Source organism: Bufo gargarizans, chromosome 5 (assembly GCF_014858855.1).
Source record: "Bufo gargarizans isolate SCDJY-AF-19 chromosome 5, ASM1485885v1, whole genome shotgun sequence".
Classification (NCBI taxonomy): Eukaryota; Metazoa; Chordata; class Amphibia; order Anura; family Bufonidae; genus Bufo; species Bufo gargarizans.
Genome location: NC_058084.1, coordinates 303,157,542 through 303,184,828, shown reverse-complemented (window position 1 = coordinate 303,184,828; position 27,287 = coordinate 303,157,542). Strand labels below are relative to the sequence as shown.

Below are 27,287 nucleotides of genomic sequence, written 5' to 3'. Positions count from 1 at the left end.
AACCAAAGTTGAGTAGTTTGGAAGAAACACACAACATCAAAACCTCACCCCAACTGTGAAGTATGGTGGTGGGGGCATCATGGTTTGGGGCTGCTTTGCTGCATCAGGGCCTGGACGGATTGCCAGCATCGAAGGAAAAATGAATTCCCAAGTTTATCAAGACATTTTGCAGGAGAACTTAAGGCCATCTGTCCACCAGCTGAAGCTCAACAGAAGATGGGTGTTGCAACAGGACAACGACCCAAAGCATAGAAGTAAATCAACAGAATGGTTTAAACCAGGCATGTTCAACCTGCGGCCCTCCAGCTGTTGCAAAACTACAACTCCCACAATGCCCTGCTGTAGGCTGATAGCTGTAAGATGTTTGGGCATGCTGGGAGTTGTAGTTTTGCAACAGCTGGAGGGCCGCAGGTTGAGCATGCCTGGCTTAAACAGAAGAAAATACGCCTTCTGGAGTGGCCCAGTCAGAGTCTTGACCTAAACCAGATTGAGATGCTGTGGCATGACCTCAAGAAAGCGATTCACACCAGACATCCCAAGAATATTACTGAACTGAAACAGTTCTGTAAAGAGGAATGGTCTAGAATTATTCCTGACTGTTGTGCACGTCTGATTTGCACCTACAGGAAACGTTTGTTTTAAGTTATTGCTGCCAAAGGATGTTCCACCAGTTATTAAATCCAAGGGTTCACATACTTTCCACCTGCACTGTTAATGTTTACATGGTATATTCAATAAAAACATGGCAACATAATTCTGTGTCATTAGTTTAAGCAGACTGTGATTGTCTATTGTTGTGACTTAGATGAAAGATCACATTTTATGACCAATTTGTGCAGAAATCCATATCATTTCAAAGGGTTCACATACTTTTTCTTTCAAGTGTAAGTGTGTGTATTTTATTTTTTATTTATTTTTTTTATCTCCCCATATCCATTGGCATTATAAAACATTAGAACACTTGCGGTAGTAAAAAAATAATTCACCTTCATATTAATCTTAACAGAAAACATGAATTCAGCCTTTAGCAGTGATCTGCTGGGTTAGTGCAGCTGTACCACCTTAATCCTCAGGGAGAGGATGAACAAGCATTACTGGAATATCACAGGTCATAAAAAAGAGTCAAGACATTTTTCAGCACATACATAATGGCTGCACAAAATGTGCACTTAGGCCTCTTGCACACAAACAATACGTATTCGGTGCGGATGCGCTCAGGAAAACTCGCACCATTTTGCAAGCAATTTCAGTCAGTTTTGTCTGCGATTGCATTCAGTGGTTCAGTTTTTTTTCACATGGGTGAAAGGCGCATCGATGCGTTTTTCACAGGTGTGGAAAAAAAAAAAAAATGCTGATGAACACTGGCTGCTGTCCAAGTATAGAGTATGAAGACTGAGCTCTGACTGGATTCAGTGCGGGCGCAACGCATTCATATCATGCATTGCGCCCTTGGAAAGTTATTTTCCATAGTCTGATTGCCGAGCTGAATATTTTATCATATCATCATATATTTTTGATTGGTCATAGAAAAACAGAGTCATGGGATAACAGTTATTCTTCTGTATAATCTGTTTTATTGTTATAGCCTGTTTGATAAACAGAAGATCCTAAGTTTCTCTTGGTATGAGTGTTTGTTAAAAGTATGACACTGGTCGTCACCAAGTCACATTGTGCTGATGAGACAGGGCTGTGTTTAGCACCACCGTGTGGTACGTTTTGGGTATTATTTTGTAACTTCATTTGTTATGCAATTGTATTGATTTGATATTCTTTGTTTTATAATAAACTTAATATATATTTTTGCGTATACAATTGTCCCTTTGTTTCACTGCTTGCACAAATCAAATTAAAGATACTCAAAAGAACTTAGAGGCGCGTTTATGTGCACCAGAAGGATAATATAATTTATGTGGTTTTTTTTATCCTCTCTTTTATATGAAGATTCTTTTTGTATAGAAGATATGACAGGTACTGTAAAACAGCTATGGGGCTGTTCTTTGTGCCAAACACAAGTCTGATCTCCACCGAGAGTCACAAAAGTTCAAGGTAGGGGAGAGAGTTTGGCCACCTGGTTAAGACAACTGTGTGCTCTATTGCAGTTCTGACTAGTCCACCATCAGATGGTCAGATACATATAGTGGAGTGAAAAAAAGTTAGCATCACAGACCAGCACCACAAAAACAACTTTTAAAAGGGAAACCCATTCCAAGCCGCCAGCAGTACCTGCGTGTAGCCTGTGTTTCTGATGCCTTTCTTCCGGAAGGCAGATGCAGCAAAAGCACTGAAAACATTGTTTTATCCCCTGCCCGGCGCGCTTCTCCACACAAGCTTGAAGTCATGGGGACAGCGGCCTCCTTGCTTCACGTCACAGTAACGACGCCCCCCTTCCCTGCCCCTTCGCTGTGACTGACAGCGCTTATGCAGAGAGTTTGGCAAAGCCAGCTGAACTGCCAGTCACAGCGAAGGGGCAGGGAAGGGGGGGCATGGTTACTCATTGCATACCAGAGATAAAGCAAGTCAAAGAAAAATGGGGCATAGAGCGAAACCAATTGTGACAAAAATAAAAATAAAAAATCCATTCATTCATTTAGTGAACAGTAACTGAAACTCACCTTTCATCGCACTGAACAGTAATTACATTTTCTATTCCAATGCCAAGTGCGGCAGATGCTTTCTGAAAGGAGTAATGACTCTATAGAAGAAATGAAAACATAGAAAACAAAGAACAGATTCAATACAGGGTTAAGGACACGAGAACCTGCAGTGAATTAGTTATGGAAACATTACCTACACAATTTAAAGTTTAACAAAACCCCCATACAAAAAAAAAGTGTACCGTTTGCGATGGACTTTCAAATCCACAATGTGCTCAGTCTCAGTTTACACCAGGTTAGTGGTAGATTGCAGGCTGCTCAATATTTAAGCACAACATATATTTGACCAAAGGGCCACAAGTCACTTATTTTCAGAACTCCTAAATGCATAACATTTACATTGACATCCAATTCCCCCCCCCCCCCCTATTTTCTATATACCTTTAGAAGTGAGCATCTAAAATTTGTAGGTTTTCATTACTTACAATATACACTGTATTGTTATACATACATGTTCTGAAGCAAAGAGAACAATCCTTGGTAGAGCAGCCATTCCCTTTAATTTCACAATAGGAAAGAACTTGTATCGAGCTATGAGCACACTGTACAAATTCGATAGAGTACCACCTAAGGGAAGGAACAACAACAACAAAAATTTTGAATTCTAATGAATTTTTAAGCAGCAACATCTGTTTAAAAACAAATAAGCATGGTTATGACTACACTGCATGGCCATGAAAGTTTATATATTTGAGGTTTAACATATTACAGTTTCTTTTTTAATGTAGAGTAGGGACTGGGGTGTTAAACTGTTTTGCAATATACCACATTAGGGAAAGTTTAGTTTTTTCCATACTAGAAAAGAAGAGGAAGTGTACAGAGTCTTAGGGTGGGTTCACATCACATTTTCCCAATGCTTTTAACGTATAAACTGATGTGCTCTATGGTGAATGGATGCCACTGCATGGCATCAGTCTGCTCTGAGCCATCATTCCCTTCTTTGCTAGTGCACGTGCACTACGAACCAAGATCCCTGTGTATCAGAACGCCTAGATCTAAAAAAAGATTAAATATAATTTTTCTGGGAGGAAAATTAAAAACTAAAAAAAGGTAATTATTCATACCCCTGTACACCAGAAAGGCTGCACTTGAGCAAAATTTAGCAAATTTTTTGTGACTTTTCCCCCCCAAAAACACACAAAAAAAAAAAAAAACACGTGGGACGAGCAATGCGTGGTGCATGGGCAGGCATAGCCAGCCTAGCACATTTATCTACACATCTATTACACCTGAAATAGTCAGCCATCTGGCCGTCTTAGATTTTTGGTCTGGCGCACATATGCGCCACAGTTATTAAAAGGCGTAGGTTGGGATAGATTAAAACCACTGTCAAATGCTGGTGATAAGGGTCCCCCTAACTATTTTACCATTTTTTAAGCTGTTTTAAAAAAAATTGATACATAAAATTAAACGCAACACCAATAAAAAATAAAAAAAAAAGTGGAAAATAAATATACCACTCAACATTGGAGTGGATTGGGTTATCCACTTTAAAGCTCAAATACAGAAGTTAAAAGATTTTGCAGCTCTATTGAAGCCAATGTTGCCGACTCCCACAGCAACTTTTTAATCGCCCTCTCCCCCCACTCTTGTAGGTAGTCAAGACTGCTCACGTGCGCCATATTACCCCACCCATCCACTTAGTCATGTTAACATTTTGAATACTAGCACTGGAAGATTCAAGAGTTTACTTCCAGAGCCCTGGAGGCCCCTTTGGAGTCCCACACTGTAGTTTGTCCCCTTTGTGTCTCCACACAGCCATTAAGAAATAAATACCCAGCCATCCTTGTTGCCCTAATGAACAAAGCACACCATGCTCTCCCCAGCAGCAGGCGGCGCGATGCAGTGACGCTGCAGTGCTTGACACACAGGTTAGGACAGGTTGAGGGGGAGGGAAGAAAAGGGAGAGGAGAGGATAGTCAGCCCATGCACCATTATACTCAGTCCAGCAGGCACTATAATACCAATACACCTAGACCACCTGAGGCAGGGACTGGTCAAGTCCTGAAACAGGTTGTATTAATACACATAATAAATGCTACATAAGTACCTCTAAAACCCCTGGGGTTTAGCAGTGCCGGTGGAAAGTACCCCTTTTTTGCCCCTGTGACTGCTTTGTATTCTGTATCATCTGGCTGGACAACCAGGCAGAAACCTCACCTGCCAGTACACGCAAAATAATAATTTGTGTGTCAGTGTAATGGCAGGCCAGGCCTTTAGCTATGCCCCTGTACACACAGGCACTGCTGGCAGCTTGGTTTTGGGAGGTGACAGGTTCCCTTTAACGAGTCAGAGCTCAGTCTTCATACTCTATACATGGACAGCAGCCAGTGTTCATCTGCATGAACCCTTAGCTCCAAGGAGGGATGTTGTCAATTTAGTCACAGAATTTCAGGTGGAATAATCAGACCAAAACAACGTACCGTTCCAAAACAGATGTTAGGAGTGGTAACAGTTCCTATGGAGTTTTCAAAAGAGTCAAAGCAAGAATCAAATATGTTTAAATGCTCAAATTTACCAGGAGAGAATATGCCATCAGCTTCAAGTTCTCCCCAGCCAACCAACTCGTGCATTTTCTTGATTATTAAACGTTCCATAATAATGAACACTGGTGCAATCTCATATGTAAACCTACAAAAAATATAAAAATTAAAATATATACACTCTGAATTCTGTATGGTCACATCATTGTATTGTAGAAGTAGTCAAGAATGCAAAAACATACATGTTTGTATTTGCTGCTGCGGTAAGCCATTCACCAGCCAGTCCAACCATGTCAAGGCCACTGGAAAGTTGATTGAAATAGCGAGGATGGGCTGAATTTATTTAATGGGTGGGGAAAAAATAAAAATTAAAAAATTAAAAAGTAGACCTGGTAAGAGGCAGTATTTTCCTATAAGCACAGAAGATTTACAAGTCCTGTCTAATACACAGTATAAACTGTCTTATGTATAGTACTTTGGATACCGAGCCCATTGTTTCAGGGTATTTATTACTTGTGGATCTCAAGGTAAAGAAAAACAACCCACTGTAGGCATCGATAAATAGGTGTATTCAAATTCACACTATAAAAATGTTGAAGGCAGACCAGTTTTTAATAACCTTGGGGGGACATTTATCAAATGGCATAATTTGCGCAAAAAAATAAAAGTGCACAACACTTTTAAAATAGAAACTTTATTAGCCACCCATTTCTCTTCATTTGTGCCATTTTAACGCCAATAGCACGAAAATGTGACTTTTTAAACTGAAATGCGCCATTTCAGCCTACCCTGCCAGACCACACTTGCAACTTTTTAAACATTTGCAACATCTTACTCAGGACAATTGTTAGTGTTTTATTGAATGTCAATTTACTGACAAAACCCTGTTTAGCTCCTTTATATTCGATAAAAATAAACGCTTTATGTTTTAATACTTACCTACCACTTGCTCTCACTACAAGTTGGTTTTTCATTTCATAAATGCAACTGACAAAAAGTCACATCTTTATGCCATAAATGCGACTTTTTACACAAACCACCACCACATAAAGCTGGCTTAATTGGTCAACTATGAGCCATTTCTGCAGATGAGTGTATGATAAATGAGGCGTGATGCATTTGTTATGGTAATTCTGGAGAAAACTATATATTTGGCGCAAATTAAAACACTATTCTTTATGGCACATGGTTTTTTGACATTTACTAATGATCCATCCTTTGGATAGGGCATCAGTATCTGATTGGGAGGCCCGACACCAGGGACCCTGGTGAGAATGCATCTGTGCTCCCATGAGCTGCGGCCTTTGCTCATGCATACCAAGCGCAGCCCTGTACATAGTAGGCCTAGGCCATGTGACCGATCAACATGTCACTGGCCTAAGGAAAACCACAAGGCGGCACAGGATTGTCAGTGCCTTCTCAAACAGATGAACTGTGGTGGGTTCTGGGTGTCATACTGATTTATACAGAGGATAGGTAATCAGTAGTAAAATGTCAGAAAACCCCCTTTTAACGAGGACCTGTCACCACTCCTGAAATGCCCATTTTAATAGCTTCATGCATTCTCTATGTAATAATTCCAGAGCATCTATTCTTATGGCTTTATGTTGTGCCATTCTTTTATTATTTCAACTGGAAGTTATGAATGAATAGCTAGCAGTCTGCAGTAAGGGTACAGAGGGGTGGTAACCAGTTGGATAGTGAATTTGTGCAGGTACACCCCCAATCAGTGCTGCCATTTTTTTCAGACTGTGCAGGTACACCCCCCCCCCCTTCCCCCAAACTGGTTACCACCCCTCTGTACCCTTACTGCAGACTGCTGGCAATTTATAACTTCTAGTATAAATAAAAGAATAGCACAACATAGAGCCTAAAAGAGTCTAAAGAGTTGAATGTGTAAAGCCAGACTTACAAAAATTGTTGAAAAATCAAGCATAGACACATCTGTATATATCCATACATGGAATGCTTAATTAAACAAAGACCAGATACCTGTTTTAACACCATATTTTAGAGTGTCTCTACAGTCACCAAGAATCTGTTCCAAAGGTTCTGGCTGATCAGCTAATTCAAGGTTGAATCCTTCCAAGCCTTCCAGTAACTGATGAGGGTGATGGAAATCTAAAACTTTACTTTTTCCATCAAATGTTTTTCTTATGTAACTGAAGAGAATGTTAAAAACTTCTAGTAAAAAGCCTTCCGTGTACGCTTCTCCATTTCTTGCAGGGAGTAAATCTGTAAATACACATTAACAGTAGTCAGAATATTTGGGTAGCTGTAGTAACATTTAAGACAAGTAGAAATCAAAAGAAACATATGTGGAATCATGACTCATTACCTAGTCCCCACCATCAAGCCAAAAATATCTACAGTACATTTCTTTAGCCATTCTATATACAGTGGTCGTAATTAGAGTTGAGCAAACACCTGGATGTTCGGGTTCGAGAAGTTCGGCTGAACTTCCCGGAAATGTTCGGGTTCGGGTCCCGAACCCCATTGAAGTCAATGGGGACCCAAACTTTTCGGCACTAAAGGCTGTAAAATAGCCCAGGAAAGGGCTAGAGGGCTGCAAAAAGGCAGCAAAATGCAGGTAAATCCCCTGCAAACAAATGTGGATAGGGAAATGAATTAAAATAAATTAAAATTAACCAATATCAATTGGAGAGAGGTCTCATGGCAGAGAATCAGGCTTCATGTCACCAACCACTGGAACAGGCCACTGTCAGATATTTAGGCCCCGGCACCCAGACAGAGGAGAGGTTCATTCAACTTTGGGTTGCCCCGCAATATAATGGTAAAATGAAAATAAAAATAGGAATTGAATGAGGAAGTGCCCTGGAGTACAATAATATATGGTTAAGGGGAGGTAGTTATAAAGGTCTAATCTGCACAAGGGATGGACAGGTCCTGTGGGATCCATGCTTGGTTCATTTTTATGAAAGTCAGCTTGTCCACATTGGCTGTAGACAGGCGGCTGTGTTTGTCTGTAATGACGCCCCCTGCCGTGCTGAATACACGTTCAGACAAAACGCTGGCCGCCGGGCAGGCCAGCACCTCCAAGGCATAAAAGGCTAGCTCTGGCCACGTGGACAATTTGGAGACCGAGAAGTTGAAGGGGGCCGAACCATCAGTCAGTACGTGGAGGGGTGTGCACACGTACTGCTCCACCATGTTAGTGAAATGTTGCCTCCTGCTAACACGTTGCGTATCAGGTGGTGGTGCAGTTAGCTGTGGCGTGTTGACAAAAGTTTTCCACATCTCTGCCATGCTAACCCTGCCCTCAGAGGAGCTGGCCGTGACACAGCTGCGTTGGCGACCTCTTGCTCCTCCTCTGCCTTCGCCTTGGGCTTCCACTTGTTCCCCTGTGACATTTGGGAATGCTCTCAGTAGCACATCTACCAAACGTGCGCTTGTACTCGTTCATCTTCCTATCACGCTCCAATGCAGGAAGTAAGGTGGGCACATTGTCTTTGTACCGTAGATCCAGAAGGGTGGCAACCCAGTAGTCCGCACATGTTAAAATGTGGGCAACTCTGCTGTCGTTGCGCAGGCATTGCAGCATGTAGTCGCTCATGTGTGCCAGGCTGCCCAGAGGTAAGGACAAGCTGTCCTCTGTGGGAGGCGTATCGTCATGCGTTTCCCCCCAGCCACTCACCAGTGATGGGCCCGAGCTGCGTTGGGTCCTCCTAGTCCTCCTTTATGCTTTCTCTCATGTTTGAGAGATGGAGAGCTGAACGCTGCCATGTGACATGGTTGAGATGCTTGGTGACAGAGGTGGTGGTGTTGGTGGTACATCCTCTGTTTGCTGGGCGGCCATGTCCTCTCCCAGAACCAGAGGGTCCACTAACACCACCACGACCATGTCCGCGTCCCTTACTAGATGTTTTCCTCATTGTTACCTTTCACAACAATAAGAAAAAAAAATTGGCCCAATGTATTGAATTCAAATTCAGGCTTTTTTTTTTTTTTTTTTTTTTTTAAACACAGGCACCTAACACTAGCTGGCTATCAATTTAGGTACCGAATTACACTAATACAGGCACAGCAGTAACCACAGATTTAGCTGAATATAAATTGTAGGCCTAGTATTTAGGCCCTGGATGACAGGTATCCCTTTTACGGACAGAATTAGACTTGGAAATGCACGGTAGCGTGTGAAGTTATTGAGGATGACCCCTATCAGCACCTTCAATGTAATATACCCTTTTATGGATAGTTTTAAACTTGGCCTGCTACAGCGGGAAATTACTGATTTAGGGTTAAATGTACTTGGTGGCAGCTTGTGCTGGCGCACCACAAGACACAAAATGGCCGCCGATCACCCCAGAAAAATAAAAAGTGACAGAAAAACGCTCTGGGCAGCCTAAAAACAGTGAGCATTTAAATAGCAGAGGTTGAATGATTCACAGCTGTAGATCGATCACTTCATTAAGTGTTTTGGAAGAGTAAATCCCTGCCTAATCTCGCCCTAACAGCAGCAGCTGCATCCTATCCCGCCACTGAGCAGAGTAGAGAGCAGAGTGACGTGTGGCGCTACGTGACTCCAGCTTAAATAGAGCCTGGGTCACATGCTGCACAGGCCAATCACAGCCATGCCAATAGTAGGCATGACTGTGATGGCCCCTTGGGGCAAGTAGTATGACGCTTGTTGATTGGCTGCTTTGCAGCCTTTCAAAAAGCGCCAAGAGAGCGCCGAACACCGGAACTTTTACGAAAATGTTCGGGTTCGTGTCATGAGCACCCCAAAATTCGGTACGAACCCGAACTATACAGTTCGGGTTCGCTCATCCCTAGTCGGAATGATCTTAGGACTCAATTTTGCACCATTTAATGGACTTACCTCAGCCATTGTAACCACATTCAATGTATGCCACAGTCAGGGTGAATCTGCAGCTTGTGTGAATGATTAGAGGATATGGCCAATCAGCATTGGTATCCCACTGGTAAAAAATACCTACAGTATATTACTGAAGTCCATGGACCAATTGGCTGTCTAGTAGTGCCTCTACATTACTGTACTGCGTGTAATGTACTCTTTATCCTTACCAGGGTAAAACCGCTTCTTGGCGCACCAGAAAAAGGTCGCTCTACTGCATATAACACTGAAGAAGCTCCTGCCCTCTACATAAACAGGGATTTCCAGCGCCCAACAACTTTCTGGCATTTATTCGTAATGACTTTTTAATCTGTATGAGCTGCCTGCCGATTTTGTCTTTGAGTTTTACGGCATACCATAAACTACTGCACATTACACCAATTCCCTTGTACTGTAGGTGTACATTTTTCTGGCACACGGGACGATATACCAGAATTATTAAACCTCAATCCTGGCACATCGTATGCCTGTGTGGCTACGTATTATGGCTGGCATACAAAAACACCAGTCTATGTATTCCCACTTCTAAGTGAATAGATTGAAGATAGTGTTAATGATGCAAAGGACAAAATGCTGACCAAACATAGATGCTCCACCCATAAAATAAAGTCATTGTCACAAACTATTCCCTCAGCTCACCTGGGTAATTTGTATTTAGACAGGTAGTCTTAATACTTCTATTGCCTTATCTACAGTATATAATGAAGTGACAGCACTCCCAAAAAAAAAAAAAAAATTCCCCATCCCAAGATACTGTCCATAATCTTCTATACTTCTTTAGAGTCCTTGATATAGCTAGGTAATCATTGAACAAGATGTTGGGACATCCATTAGATTTGTCCCCAAATGTTCTAATAATGACCCAAACCACCAAAATGGTGGGGTTCAATGGGGTTGGTGGGAACATATTGATCTAGGAGTGGGCATGAAAAATTAAGACCACTGCATGAAGGTTCAATGCATGCTTTTTTTTATTATTATTTTTTTTAACTGTAAAACTAACAATAAAATCTGCTGCTCCAAGACCCCGTACATTTTTTCTGAGGTTGCTGGTGGGATCAGCTGACCATCTCCTACAAGTTTAAGAAATCCCAACATTTCGTGGATCTCCAATTCAAAAAGTCCACCATCATGTACAACATAGATGGACTCTAGACAGACCCATAGACTTCTATGGAGCCAGTCTTGTGCAGCAAGGAGAGAGAGTGCTCTATGTGCACACTTTCCCCTTCTTCTAGAGGCTGGTGGGGTTCTCAGCACTCCGACTCCCTTCTAACAAAACTTTATGGGGGGGGCATATTACTTGCTCAATTTGCGACTTCTCCGCTCACACCATGTGTAATGGGAGGGGAAGAGGGGGGGGGGGGTGGGAAGAACCTCTACGCAACTTCAGCGGATCCAGTACAGGCGCTTAAGACTGGCATCTAAAATTGCCAGTATTAATAAAAGACTCCCTTTATTTGCAAAGTTAGTGACCAAGTCCCTTACTCAGCATGGACTGGTACATGCTGAGATATTAAGAACTATAATAGTGTCACTGTAGTTGCTCGTTGGTCAGGGATAGGTTCCCTTTAACTAACCTGTCATCAACTTTATGCTGTCCAAGGAAAATATCTTCCAAAGGGGGTATAGACAAAAATATCACTGAAAAAAAAAAATGAACCCCTAAAATTCTACCTATACTAGATACATTTAAAAATGATACAAAGCCCCAAAATAGAATATAATAAACTTGTGTACAATACATCAACAAATATCCGGTGCCTACATCTCAGTGTATAATCATAATGTATGCACAGTAAGTCAGAAAACAGCAAGGACAATGACGACACTTGATCTGCTATTAAAAGATCTCTATGATGCAGGGGTGCCTGGGTGCCAGGAAGTCTTCAGGGGTAGCGACCAACAAATAGGGTGGCAAAGAAGTTCTATCCCTGGGGATAACCCTACAGCTATCCCTACCTACAAGCGGAGCACCCGCCCCGAAAGGAGCGACTCCACTTCTCGGTGGCTAAACCCTGGATGTCACTGCTATAATATCCTCTTCCAGACATTTCCTAAACCAGATGGTACAATACACAAATAATTTGGGTACCTAGATAAAAAGCATCTTTTATCTAGGTGCCAACATTTTTTTTGTGTATCCATCATACCATCTGGCAGTATTGGCTCATCGTCCACGTGCTGCAAGTTTATCCCCCTGATGGTGTCCACGTGGACACCGCCACCTGTGGAAACGTGTCTGGAAGAGGATATTATAGCAGACTGCCTGGCGCCCAGTGAACGGAATCAAGTAACCATGAGTTATGGTTTACAACCATGTTTTCTTCTGCATCAAAGAGATCTTTAATATACAGATCAAGTGTCATCATATTGTCTTTTTTTACTTCCTGTGCGTACATTATATGATTATACACAGAGATGTAGGCACAGGATATTTGTTGATGTATTGTACACAAGATTATTATATTCTATTCCGAGGCTGTGTATCATTTTTTAAATGTATCTAGTAAAAGTTGTTAAAAATTGTAGGGGGTTCATTTTTTCAGTGATATTTTTGCCCATACTAAACGGAAGCATAAAGTAGAGATAGTAGAGTTGATTTCAGCGGTCTGAAACCTCTTCAGGACACAGGGCGTACGGGTACGTCCTGTGTATTTCTGATCACCGCCGCCCGGTGATCGGAACAAGGTACCTGCAATTTGTGGCGGCGATGCCATCGGGTCCCCATGCGGCTGTAGGGGGGACCCGATGGCATGGAAGGCAGCGCGATGCCAAAGGAAGGCATTGCGCTGCCTTCCAGTGACGAGTCTGCGAGATCCAGCCCCCTAGATCTCACAGGCCGGAAGTATTGGAATGCAATGTAAAGGATTAGATCCCCAAAAGTTCAAGTCCTAAAGTGGGACAAAAAATAAATATATAAAAAAAAAAAAAAAAAAAACACCCATTAGGTATCGCCATAGCGACCGGCTCTATAAACATCACATGATTTAACCCCTCAGATGAACACCGTAAAAAACTAAAAGCCAGCAAAATCTGCCTTCCAAAAACCGTATGATATTCCTTTCCTTCTGCGCCCTCCTGTACTGTAGTTTACGACCACATATGGTGTGTAGAGATGTCGAACATAAAATTTTCTGTTCGAATAGCGAACACTAATTTGCACAAATTTTTCGCGAACGGGCGAACCGCCATATACTTCAATAGGCAGGCGAATTTGAAAACCCACAGGGACTCTTTCTGGCCACAATAGTGATGGAAGAGTTGTTTCAAGGGGAGTAACACCTAGACTGTGGCATGCCGGAGGGGATCCATGCCAAAACTCGCATGGAAAATTACGCAGTTGACGCAAAGTCGGGTTTTAATCCATAAAGGGCATAAATCACCTAAATCCTAAATTGTTTGCAATCACGCGCTTTAATTATATATATATATATATATATATATATATATATATATATATATATATATATATATATATATATATACACACACACACACACACACACGATCAGGTATGATGTTGTATCGATCAGGTAGTGTGAGGGTTACGCCCGCTTCACAGCGACAGACCAAACTCCTCGTTTAACACACCGCAAAGACTTGTCAATAGTTGACACACTCATGACACATTTTATTCCTCTATGCGTCAATCTTGGTGTAGTAATGACTGTGCTCATGCGCATGTTTGGGAGATTGCAGGCGATGGCGGTTTTTCAAAGCCTATGGTCGTGCTGAGGTAGTTCAGTAACAGTTAAGTGACCCAGAAAACAATGATTCTGCAGTGTGGGCCCATTGTTGACCTAGTAGGCTTTAATGATCACCTTAGATAAATCAAAGAAAATGTATGTTTTTTCTATGAAAAATTATCCAGCCGATCGCTTTTGGTCTGTTCACAATGAAGCAACGACCTTATCTGGGGTGGGCCAACATTGCCATTGCCAACACACTCATAGAGGTGATCGCTTCATTGTGATACGCAAGCCCCTTCACCACAACAAGGTAACGATCACGAAGGGGAAGTGACACATGTATGTGCCTTTTTTTGTTTCGTTTTTGCAGCCACAGTGCAGCACCAGAGGCCAGAAAAAGTTAGGCATGTAAACATGCCTGAAAAATTAGGTATCGTAGCAGCGTCCGGAAAAATGTTGACGTTTTCCAGGCAGAAAGTGCACTAAAACATTGCGGCTTGAACCCTAGTTGGTGGCGGAGAAGTCGCGCAAGTCATCCGACATGCAGAGATTAAATACATCAGCATGGGGACCATTTTTAGCCCAAGGCATCTCATCAGGCCATTTTTTTAGTAAAATGCATCCCCTACTGTCAGTCCCTTCAGGATGCATGCCTCATTAATCTTAAGGTGAGGTAATCTAGACTTTTTTGACCTAGGCGACTTCTCAGTGACAATATCTCCTGCTGCGCTGAAGGTCCTTTCTGACAGGACACTTGAATCAGGGTAGGCCAGAAGTTCTATCGCAAATTGGGATAGCTCAGGCCACAGGTCAAGCCTACACACCCAGTAGTCAAGGGGTTCATCGCTCCTCAGTGTCGATATCTGCAGTTAAGGCGATGTAGTCTGCTACCTGTTGGTCGAGTTGTTCTCTGGGGGTGGATCCCGAAGGGCTGTGGCAATGCATAGGACTTAAAAAGCTCTGCATGTCCTCCATCAACAACACATCTGTAAAGCATCCTGTCCTTGCCAGTCTGGTAGGAGGAGGATTACTTTCCCCTCTTCCCCTGTTAGATTCCCGTTGTGCCGTGACATCACCCTTATACGCTGTGTAAAGCATACTTTTTAATTTATTTTGGAACTGCTGCATCCTTTCTGACTTCCGGTAATTCGGTAACATTTAAGCCACTTTCTGCTTATACCTGGGGGCCTAGTAGCATGGCCACCCAGTACAGGTCGTTCTCCTTCAGCCTTTTTATACGAGAGTCCCTCAACAGGCATGACAGCATGAAAGACCCCATTTGCACAAGGTTGGATGCCGAGCTCCTCATGTCCCGTTCCTCGTCCTCACTGAAGGTTATTAAATGACTGTGCCACCCTATGAGTGGTGTGCACACAGTACAGTCTGTGGCTGGCCTCTCACACATGGGTAATATAATATATATAAAAAATTTTTTTTTTTTTTTTTTTTTTTTTGAGAACCATTTTGAGGCAACCCAAATCTGAGAATAGTGATTGTGTTTGTTGTACTGTATGCAGAGAAATTAAAGACTAGTTTAGACTGGCCGATGGAACTGCTGATTGTCGGGAAAGAAGCTTCCCTTCCAGACAGTCTGATGCTCACTCTGTATTTACATGCGGCGATCTCCTTCACAGGAGGACAAAAGTCATTAGTTAGGCGGTCATGTGCCCTGTGCAGTGCAGAGTTGTTCAGTTCCTGGTTGAGGCGAATCCAAACCAGTGCAGATGATCTCAGGTAAATCCAAGCGAGTTCAGTTAAATGCAGTTCTCCCATGAGCCTACAAGAAAGCAACAGCCATGTAGCTGAATATCTGGAGGGAGGACCCTTCGTAGTCTCTCTACTCTGACCCAGTCAGCTCCACAGTCCAGGGTTAAAACCTGCAAGTATTCTTCCTAGAGGTGAGCAATACACTACTATTGATCACTCTTCCAGGGTGACCCATGTCTAAACTGTATGCAGCCGAGTATAAGGAATTATCAAGTTTATGCAAGGCAAAGGATTAGCAAGATAGTCATTACCTGAAGACTTATTAGGCACCTTTGTAATAGGTGTAGAAGATAGCTTGAAGCATCTACATCTCCAGTTTAAATCCTGAGGACAGTCAGGCCAACTGTCAGAACAGCATTGGAATAGAAGTTTCAGGATTCAGAAAAGCACCTTTTTATTCAAATGATTAGAATCAGGCCGGAGTTGTTACTAGAGATGTCCCGAACTATTCGCCGAACAGTTCCCGGCGAACATCTCTTGTTTGCGTCCGCCCATTTGTCATCATGACCCTGTACCTCACCGTCAGCAGACACATTCCAGCCAATCAGCAGCGAACCCTCCCACCTCCTAGCAAAAAGAGGAAGGACAGCATCCATCTTAGATTCATTCGGAAGCTACAGTGTTAGTGAGAGCAGGGAAGAGTGCTGCTGCTGAATTAATAGGGAAAGTTAGCTAGCGGTCAGTCCTGAAAGATTCATCTGATCTGCTGCAAGGACAGCATCCTGACAGCACCCCAAAAAGCCCTTTTTAAGGCTAGTATATCAGTCTGCTTTTTTTTTGTTTTGTTTTTGTAATCTAATTGCAGTTGCCTGCCAGCGTGTGTGTCAGGCTCACAGCGTATACTGTGCCCACTACTGCCAGTGCCACCAGTCATATCTGGTGTCGCAGTATCTTGCATGCATAGTACAACTAATCGAAAAAAAAAAAAATTACAGGCAGAGGCAGGCCACCCCGTCATGGTTTGGTGATTCCCTTTGGCCCTAGACTAATGCCCAGTGTTCAGAGGCCATGTACCCTGATCTCGAAAAGTTCTGATGACATAGCCAGTCAACTAACAGGACACCCAATCTTCTACAGCTTCCGCTCAGAACCTTGACGCACCATCCTCCTCCAGCTCAGCTTCGGGCACCTCTCAAGTTACCACTCGCCTGCCACCAACACTACCACCACAGCCGCTTCACCTGTCAGAGGAGTTATTTACACATCAGTTGGAAGAAATGAGTGATGCGCAACCATTATTGCCAGAGGATGTAGATAACAGGCATATGTCTGTCAGGCAGTATTACACACATGGATTTACGGTGTGATGATGATGTACCCGCGGAAGGAAGGAAGGAACAGGGGGAAGTTCAGATTGGGAGACAGAGGAGGAGGCAACGACGAGTTGGAAGCAGGGGGGAGGTCGTCGCAAGGAGCACGTGGCACAGTCAGACAGCACGTCAATCAACGCATGCTGTTGCCACTACCAGAATGCAGTCATTGCAAAGCTCAGCAGTGTGGCATATTATTTTTTGTGTGTCTGCCTCTGATAACAGCAATGCCATTTGCAACCTGTGTCAAAAGAAACTGAGTCGTGGGAAGTCCAACACCCACCTAGGTACAACTGCTTTGCGAAGGCACATGATCTCATATCAAAAAACGCCCATGGGATCAACACATGATGACGAGAACAAGCAGCACACAAACTCAAAGCCACCATCCTCCTCCTGGTCCAGCATCTTCAGCCACGTCAACCACTGCTGTCCTCCTTGCCCCCTCTCAACCTCCCGCCACTCCGCCTTGAGCAGTTCCTGCTCATCTGCCCAGTCAGGTGTCTGTCAAGGACATGTTTGAGCGTAAGAAGCCACAGAGTCACCCCCTTGCCCGGTGTCTGACAGTTGGCTTGTCGGAACTCTTAGCCCGCCAGCTTTTAACCATATAAGCTGGTGGAGTCTGAGGCCTTCAAAAAATTTGTAGCTATTGGGACACCGCAGTGGAAGGTACCCGGCCGAAATTTCTTTGCACAAAAAGGCAATCCAACCTGTACTCTATTGTGGAAAAGGAAGTCATGGCATGTCTGGCACAGTGTTGGGGCAAGGGTCCATCTGACCACTGATACCTGGTCTGAAAAGCACGGTCAGGGCAGGTATATCACCTACACTGCGCATTGGGTAAACCTGGTGACGGCTGCCAAGCATGGAATGCGTGGCTCTGAAGAGGAGTTTGTGACACCGCTACAACTTGCAGGCAGGCCTGCTGCCACCTCTTCTGCTGCTGTGTCTTTCTCCATATCAACTGCACACCCCCAGCTCCCCAGGGGCTATTCCACATCCCGGATATGTCAGTGTCACGCAGTCTTGGGGTTGACTTGCCTGAAAGCAGAGAGTTACACCGGACCAGCACTCCTGTCCGCCCTGAACGCACAGGTGGATCAGTGGCCGACTCCGCACCAACTGGAGATCGTCAAAGTGGTGTGCGACAATGGAAGCAATTTGTTGGCGGCATTGAATTTGGGCAAGTTGACAAATGTGCCGTGCATGGCACATGTGTTGAATCTGATCGTACAACGCTTTGTGCATAAGTACCCAGGCTTAAAAGGACGTCCTCAAGCAGGCCAGGAAGGTGTGTGGCCATTTCAGGAGTTCCTACACAGCCATGGTTCACTTTTCAGATATTCAGCTGTGAAACATGCCAGTGAGGTGCTTGATTTGCAACAGTCCGACACGTTAGCATTCAAACACTCCTAATGTTCGACTGACTGCTCCAACAAGAAAAAGCCATCGAGTATTTGTATGACCGGGGGTGCTAGGACAGCCTTTGCAGCACTGGGTATTTTTTTGCCATGTTACTGGACGCTCATGCACAATGGCTGTAGGCTGATGCGTCCTTTTACAGGTGACAAACCTGGTCAGTCAAACCTAAGGCAACATAATTGACCTCATCCCATATGCGTTTTTTCGGGAGCATGCCCTGCGAAGAGTGCTGGATCAGGCCGTAGATGAGCATGAAGAGGTGGAGTTGTGGTCACCATCACCACTAGAAGCAGCCTTGTCGTCGATTGCTGGACATGCGGCGACGCAGAGTGAGGAGTCTGAAGAGGAGGAAGACCAACCACAGCAGGAATCCCAGGGGGGCTTGTCGTCACCTTTCGGGGACCCTTGGTGTTGTACGTGGCTGGGTGGAGGAAGGAGACATTCAATGACAGTGAGGACAAGGAACGGGACATGGCTAGCTTGGTATCCAACCTTGTGCAAATAGGGAGTTTGCAGTTGATTGCGGTGAGTTTGGTCTGTCACTGTGAAGCAGGTGTAACCCTTATACTACCTGATCGATACAACATCATCATATCTGATGTTTTAAAGCACGTTATTCCAAACAATTTAGGAAGGTTAGGTGATTTATGCCCTTTATAGATTAAAGCCCGACTCTGCGTCAACTACATAATTTTCCATGGGAGTTTTGCCATGGATCCCCCTCCGGCATGCCACAGTGTTAGTCCCCTTGAAACAACTTTTCATTCACTATTGTGGCCAGAAAGAGTCCCTGTGGGTTTTCAAATTCGCCTGCCTATTGAAGTCAATGGCGGTTCGCGAACATTTGCGGAAATTCACGTTCGCAAACGGAAAATTTTGTTCACGACATCTCTAGTTGTTACCAGTGTAAGACTTTCATTATTACCAGCCTAGGCTGAGCAGTAGCTTTCTTATTACAAGAGCCTGTACTTCATTGAGGATTTGCATTTCCCTTTCCCCATATGCATGGGAGATTGTGCTTAATGCCGGATTCTATCTAGAGACTGTTTAATGCCTATGGATGTATTGTAATCAAGAGTCATAATCAGTAAAGTACCATTTGGAGTTTCACCCCGTTTGCCTCAGACTCAGTTCCTCCATTAACACTATAGTAAGTGGTTGTACCTCCATCCAAAAAGGTACTGGCATCACGACTGCAAGGGACATTGCTACTGGCACATTAATACAGACCATCAAGGGCACCTCAAACCATCATCTGGCCAGTGTCCCTTACACCAGAGTGCGCCCTAGAGAATCCTTGTGCCATTCTCCTTTTCATGCGAGCCTGCCCAGGGACGACATAACCATGAGTAACCAGAACTGTATTTGCCTCGGCTCACACAGTGACCTCACACAATTCCCCTGCAAGGTCTGGCATACCGCATTTATGCAGCATAAGGAGATGCAGATTGTCAGGAAGGAGGAGTGGAGGGGAAGAGCTCCATTTACATGCAGTGATCACCTCCATAGTATGATAATTGTTCATCTTCATATGCAGTGTCCCAGGGGGTCAGTAGTGTATGCTGGGCTTTGTAGTGCAGATTGACTCACTAACCTGGGATCCACTGTCGTCTTCAATTCTGGTCAAATACTGGAACAGGCAGGTATTTAAAAGTTCGTGACGCCAGTGTCAATTAAACGGTGACACGCCGTGTAGGGTATGGTAAAAGAATGAAGCAAGCACAGGATAGCCAACAAAAACTGGAACTTTTACTGAATATCAGTCAGGATAATACATGGACACAGGTAGAGCACAGTTCCATGAAAGACGGTTGGTTTTCCATAAAGATACAGGTGGTTCTTGGGAATTACAGAATGGCCGGTCTTAGCAATGTATAATACAGAGTGTTGATTGCAGGAGATGCAGTACAGGCGGCTTGCACACTATTCCTGACTGGTCCTGACACATGTGACTTTCCCTCCAAGGTCTAATGCCCTTTATCTGGCGTACCCTTGAAGCTGTCCTTATCTAGTACCTCCTCTGTTATCTTGAGTACCTCTTGCTTTATCTGATCGGCCTCTGTGGTAATCTGTGTCTTGGCTGGTGGCTTGCTTATGCTGCTTCAGCTAAACGGATGATGACTCAGGAGGGGAACCTTTTCCTTGGATCCGGAACCCGGTTACAGGGCTTACTACCCTCTCCTAGTCGGCAGGCTTCAGGCCTGCTCTGCTCTCACAGGCCCATAGCCTGGCCTTCACTCAGACACAGGATCATTTCTGACCTCTGCTCCCACTGTCTGTCTCCTGCTACTACTTCCTGACTGGGCCTTATATAACCTAGGGTTCCCTAGCTCCCTCTAGTGACTCAGAGCTGGAATGACACCCTAGCCGGCCTGCATATGCACGTTTCACAGTAACAGGAAAATACATAGCATGACATTATAAGATGTTTTATACCAACCTCCCCTTAAATACAGGGGGAACGACAATACCCAAGTGACCCTTCTGTAGTGACGGGGTATTACTCTCCCGTACACTACACATACATCTGCATTGCTTCCGAGCAGAGCTGCTGTTCAGAAACCATAATTTACCTGCAAGCACTAATGACAGTTTAAACCGATGAACGAGTGACATGGTCATTTATTGAGCGATTGGCTGCACCTTGAGACGGGCAGATTGTCAGGAACTAGCATACTTGATAATCTGCCAGAGTATCCCCCGATCTAAATCAGAGAGTTTAGATGCCGAAGTGAAACAAGCCCTTAATCTTGTAGAGAAAGTTAATACAAGACACTTACTAATGTATTGTGATTGTCCAGCCAGCAATGGAAGCAATATGGACAAGGAAATAAAAAAATAAATACAATATAAAACACACACACACACACACGACTATGCACACTCCTGCGGTCCAGTCCACCAGAGAGGCCTGTGTCTTTTCCTTTAGTGTGCAAGCACAGCCACTGCATTCATGTAGATGCAGTTAACAAAAAGCACTTACTAATGTACTGTGATTATCCATATAGCCTTCTTTGCTGGCTGGATTCAAATTTCCATCACATTATACACTGCTCATTTCTATGGTTACTACCACCCTGCAATCCAGCATCTGTGGGCGTGCTTGCATATTGTACTATACTCATGCAGTCCGGGCGACCATAGAAGCCTGCACTCTTTCTATACTGTGCAAGCACAACCACCGCTGCTGGATTGCAGGGTGGTTATAATCATGGAATTGAGCAGTGTATAATGTGATGAGAAAAATGAATCCAGCAAAGAAGCCAAATATAGACAATCAAAATACATTAGTAAGTGGCTTGTATTAACTTTCTCTCCATGATAAATGCCATTTGATGAAGTGACAACCCCTTTAATGTACTGTATTATATTATACAGTTCTCCATATCTGTATGTTTTCTAGTGTGAATCAGAGGTAAGCTTCTAGTTCCGATGATGAAGGGGTTAATAGTGTAACTTAAGCAACCAACACTGTTGTAACAGGAAGTAAATTGCTTTGGAAATAGAGTTTGCGGCTTGTGACACCTTCCTATGACCGAGAACCAGAGGCGTAACAATAGGCAGACCACGCGACTGCCATGGGCTCAGTATTTGTTGGGATTATCTCCTCCACTGGAGGTGAAAACTTGGTCAGGAAAAAAGGAAAAATGGCCCTTCTGTCCTGCGTGTTTGGGGAGGGAGGGGGGGGGGGGGAGCTGGTTTGATCCTTGCTATGGGGCTCTTAATTCTCCATGTACGCAGCAGCTGAGAACTATACATTTTTTTTGTTCCAAACATGCAATTGTCCGACTACGTATGCAAGGGTGTAAAAATACCCATTTTGCATCTTCATGGCATTCTGTAGTTTTACCTACACATGTGGGAACTTCATTTAGTCCCTGCTGCTGACTCAGGATTTACCTCCCTGCACTGAATAGGCTTACATTGTGCAAAGCTGCTGTCCCCCCACCCACCACTACTACTAGAGGGGTAGAGGGAGCCTAGAAACTCCGAGCACAGTATACAATTTTAGAATTAGGTTTAATTTATATTAACGGTAAGCAATTAGGAGGGCAGACATGTCTCTAAGCAGCCTTCAGAATCAATTGATGCTTTCACTAGGGATGTCATGGTTATGACCCTGAGCTTGACTACAATTATGGTTCTTTTCTTGCAAAGTAATTCACTGAATTCTTTATGGTACAAAGTGAATCACACAAATAGAGGTTATTCAGACAAAACATGGAGACAAATCGTTAAATATGCATTTATGAAGGTAGAGATGCAGTGGCCAGGTACGGGTGGTTAATGCGTTTTTGTCATGACGCCAATTGCAGCGTGCGCAAGGCCCTTCCAAAAGGTGTTCTAACGCACGTCCCAGATTAGGAATGCCAGTGTGGTGCAATGGTTTAGAATGTCTCTGTAGGGTAGTGATAATTGTGTCACGGTGTCTCCTACCTGCGTACGGCCGGACTCCTGGCTCACTTGCAATACATTTGAGTGTAGTAGGAGTAATAGAGGGATTCTGCAGCAGAAATTATGTCCAGACCTTTAGATTAAGTTCAAGCATTTCTTTACTGAAGATAGCTTGGATACAGCTTTGGTCTCAGCAGGAATAAGAACTTTTGCTGTAAATTTGGAGCTTGCACGATAAGTAGTCTGCTTGTCAGCTCGGCAATTGTGACAGGAATTAATCTTCTGCACTTTTCTGTAACTTCTGCTGTATGGGGACAGACTAGCCGAGGAGGAATGGCTTCTCCTAGATCTGACGTAAAGGGGTTATCCCATCTTAGACAATGGGTGCAAAGCGCTAGGCTATGCCGCCCCCCCCAATTGTCTGATAGGTGCAGGTCCCAGAGGTGGGATCCGCACCTACAAGGAGAACGGAGTGGAGAAAGTTCAGGAGGGCGCAGCCGCCCTTCATTCATTTCTATGGAGCCGCCGAAAATAGCCAAGCGCTGGCTCTGCCATTTCCATCGGCCCCATAGAAATGAATGGGAGTGGTGGCCACGTATGCACGGTGTGCTCCCATTCACTTAAATGGGAGAGGCGGGGAGCTGCGCCTGGTGGTGGACTGACCCCGGGCTCTTCCAGCCACAACTCTCCCCGACTCAGTTCTCCTTGTAGGTGGGACCTGCACCTATCAGACAATGGGGGCATATCCTAGAGCAGTGTTTCCCAACCACTGTGCCTCCAGTTGTTGCAAATCTATAATTCCCAGCATTGCCGGACTGCCTTTGGTTGTGCGGGCATGCTGGGAGGTGTAGTTTTGCAACAGCTGGAGGCACACTGGTTGGGAAACACTGTCCTAGAGATATGCACCCATTGTCTAAGATGGGATAACCCCCTTTAACTCAGATGATTTCTCAGGGGATGCCTTCTTCATGGAACTCTGGAGGTTGTGGTTAGTTTTCTGCTTCTTCATCCAGCTGAGGCTGAAGGTGCTCAGACTGGGAATATGACCAAGGTTCAGACAACACAAGGTCATTGCTGTCTTCCCTATGCAGGGGGTAACTAAATCTGGATCGAACTGTTTTTTCTCCCTCCTGTGCTGCAGGAAGACGGAATAGGCTCCCCCCCCCCCCCCCCCCCCCGAGGCTAGCATTGGAGCATTTCATTAAATTGCGCAGGGCAAGGTCTCTTGTTTTCAATAACACTGCCGGGCGGAAACTTCCGCCCAGCAGTGTGTTTGGTGAGGTCATCGGCTCTGATGGGCAGGCTTTAGCGCTGCCCTAGCAGTTTTACTGGCTAGGACATTGCTAAATCCGGCCCATCAGTGCCGGTGACATCACTGGGCTTTCATGGCATCTCCAAAAAATGCCTTTGCCCTGCGCAATTTAGCACAGGGCAAAGGAGATCATCTGAGCATGAACTGCTCAGATGCTTAAGTCAGGGGGGATGCAGGGGTGAAGATAGAGGTATGTCCGGGTTCAGCTCTCGCCTTACCTGCACCAGTAAATAACCGAGAAACTCTGAAATGGATGCAACATAAATGTTATTTATTTTTTAAATAACAAAAATAGCATATGGCATCAGATTGTGACAAATGTGGGGGGGGGTTTCAGTTGCCTTCAGGTAACTTAACACATCTGCGAACATCCAGATTATAAAAACACTGCTCCTCCAGACAACCTGTTGGAGAACCGAATGATAGCAACAAAACTTCTTGCAGACAGTGAAACTTTGAGGCCACCTTAGGTAAAAAGAATGAGAAGGTTTCAGCACTATCCTATCATCTCTAACAGATAGGGAGGCCTACATGAAAAAGCCTGCATTTTGCCCACTCTAGCTGTAGTAATCGCAACAAGGAAGACTGTTTTAAATTACAGTAATCTTAAAGGGATTTCAGATAATGGCTCAAATCGGCAATCAGTTAAAACGAAAATTTTGGTCCCAAGGAGGGACTGTAGACCTAACCATAGGTTCCTTCCTCCTTGCCCCTTTCATAAATCTTTTAACAAGATCTAATTCTCCCAACTTTGTATCTAGAAAGACACTTAGGGCAGAGAGCTGGACTTTTATGGTACCGACTCAAACCTTTATGCCCGCTTGTAGAAAATCTAGAATGATAGTATAAAATCTACTGTCGGCTTTGATGTATCCATCTTGAGAATTTTAAAAGTGCTTCCCATACGCCATGGTAAATCTTTGATGTAATAGATTTACAATTACATAAACTAGTAGAAACTACCGCCTCTGAAAGCCTTTTTACCTTAACATTTCCCATTCAGGTTCCAAGCTGCCTGACAGTTGTGCTGACCCGGGGTGGAAGACTGGACCCTGATGGAGAAGGTCTGGGAGAGGCGGCAGGACCCAACAATCCATTGCTGACATGTTCAATAGTAGGGGGAACCAAGAGCCTCTTGGTCAGTATGGAGCCACTAGAATTAGTTTGGACTTTTCTTGTAACACTTGATATAATCCTGGGTATTACGGGAAACTCGTACAAGATCTCGTTCAGCCAAGGATGGGAGAGTGCATCAACGAACAAAGGTTGGTCTTTGTAGGATAGGGAACAAAATTTCTCCATCTGTCTGTTCTGCCAAGTCAAACAGGTCTACGTGTGGAAGCGACCACTTTGTTATCTGAAGGAATATTTGTGGATTTAAACGCTATTCTCCTTCTTTCAAAGTGTCCCTGCTTAGAAAATCTGATCCTTTGGTCTTTCCCTCTTTTACATGAGCCGCCGTAATTGACTATCTTTCTATGGGCAGAATTTTTTTTTTTCCTTGATATACTTTTGCTAGGGACGCACTCTTTGTACCTCCCAGTTTGTTCAGGTAGGTGACTGTAGTGATGTTAACTGATAGAAATAAAAGGAAAAGATAAAAACACTAACTGAAGAGCTTTTAGGGCTTCCCACACTGCTGATAACTTCCTTAGATCTTGACACCATGTTCCCTGTACTATGGACACATCTGAATGACCCCCCCCCCCAACCAGATCTGCTGGCATCTGTTATCGGGGCTGTCACCATGACACTCCATCGCATAGGTTTCTTCTGTCTAGCCACAAAAAAAAAAAAAAAAAACATTTTTACATGTTGAGGGACTCTTCTCTAATGAGAACATGGTCTTGTCCCAATTTAACATGAACGTCTGTAGGACCCGAGAGAGTGTGCTTGTGCCGATCTTACTGCTGGAATTGAAGAGGACATAAGACCTAGCACATTCCTCACTACCTGAATGGTCACTTTTCTTCCTCCCACTGCACTTCTGGCATCATTGACCACTAGGTTTTTGCTGGGCTAACAAGAAAACCTCTACTCGTATGCCATCTTCCTGAAAAAAAAAAAAAAAATTTTCTGGTCCTGTCTGCCCCTTGTGGAGAAGCCCAAATTCCGTCTTTGACGCAAATTTTTAGGCTCTGTCAGTCTGTAGATCACCCCCAAAAAAAAAAAAAAAATGTAAAAAAATATAAAAATTTTGAAGCAGAATTCCCTGACCATGACCTCAGCCACACCACTATTCTAGTGGCATTAGAGAGGGCTGCAGATATGGTCGCCAGTTTTATGGCATCTATGGAGGCATCCGCCAGAAAACTCGCCGCCTGCTTAAACATAGGTAAGGAGGCAATAATGTTCTCCCTTGGAGTACCTTAGCGCTTGTATCCAGTGCATGTGATATCCTTCTGCAGCGCAGCACTATCTGGCTCCCTCCTCAAGAGCGGCAGGTGTTTGAAAAAAGCGATTGTGCCGAAACGTCACACAAAGTGTTATTTTGCCACATTACAATAAATATCAAAGAACACCTAAGCAAATTTTGCTGGAGTGTGTGTCTCATTATCTATACGGGGTGGGATCCCGACTCCACGCAGCACCACCTAGTGTGCCACACTGGTCTACTATATCATCAATTCTCCCTTGGAGTACCTGCCACTAAATTCTCCATCTGGTTAATCCAAATGGCCACAGACCTGGCAGTACAAGTGGCTGCTACACTTGGTCTTAAAATGGCCATAGTAGCTTCCTGGGATCTTTTTAAAAGAGGTTCACTTTTTTTGTCCATTGGGTCTTTTAGAAGACCTACATCCTCAAAAAGGGAGAGCATTTATTTTATTTTTATATTTTAAGTCATTTTTGGCTAGCGGAGCATCTACTTTAGGGCATTTATCCCAAAGGGTGGTACCCTCCTCTGTAAACAGATACTCTCAAAAATTTTTAGAGACCCCAGGCTTCTTTTCTGGGTCTGACCATTCTTTATTAATAATTTCCTTCTCCCCCCCCCCCCCCCCCCAAACATAAGGTCCTGTACAGATTTTTGTTGTTTAGCGTCTTACAGATTTAAAGTCGCCCCTATTGGTTTTCAAAAGAGAATCTGTCTCTTCAATGAACAAAGGGGACGACCAGACTCCTCTTCAGAGGAATCAGAGTTGGACTCTAATGCCCCTTAATTAAAACCTTACTCCTGTAGATATATTTCAGAAGGGGCGGATGCGGCCGACATGGAGGTGGAAGGTTTTAGAGATGTGGACGCCAGACTATTTAAAAATCTCCATGTTGTTTCCTGTCCCTGGAGGGAGGCAGGGTAACCCTCCTGTGAATCTGTGCTGCTGTGAAGGAGTTTGGAAAAAATAAAAAATAATACGCAAATGAGCAATGGAAG

General features: G+C 44.0%; 1 protein-coding gene across 1 annotated transcript in view; it reads right to left on the bottom strand.

Moving 5' to 3' along the window:
• LOC122937880 (glutamate decarboxylase 1-like) overlaps nucleotides 1-27,287 on the bottom strand; it is a 215,543-nt gene that overhangs the window by 156,521 nt on the left and 31,735 nt on the right. The window contains exons 3-7 of the mRNA XM_044293041.1: nucleotides 7,130-7,372; nucleotides 5,380-5,470; nucleotides 5,173-5,285; nucleotides 3,106-3,221; nucleotides 2,613-2,692 (exon numbers count right to left, since the gene is read on the bottom strand). Coding sequence (XP_044148976.1) covers nucleotides 2,613-2,692; nucleotides 3,106-3,221; nucleotides 5,173-5,285; nucleotides 5,380-5,470; nucleotides 7,130-7,372 — 643 coding nt within the window. The remainder of the gene's footprint in view (nucleotides 1-2,612; nucleotides 2,693-3,105; nucleotides 3,222-5,172; nucleotides 5,286-5,379; nucleotides 5,471-7,129; nucleotides 7,373-27,287) is intronic.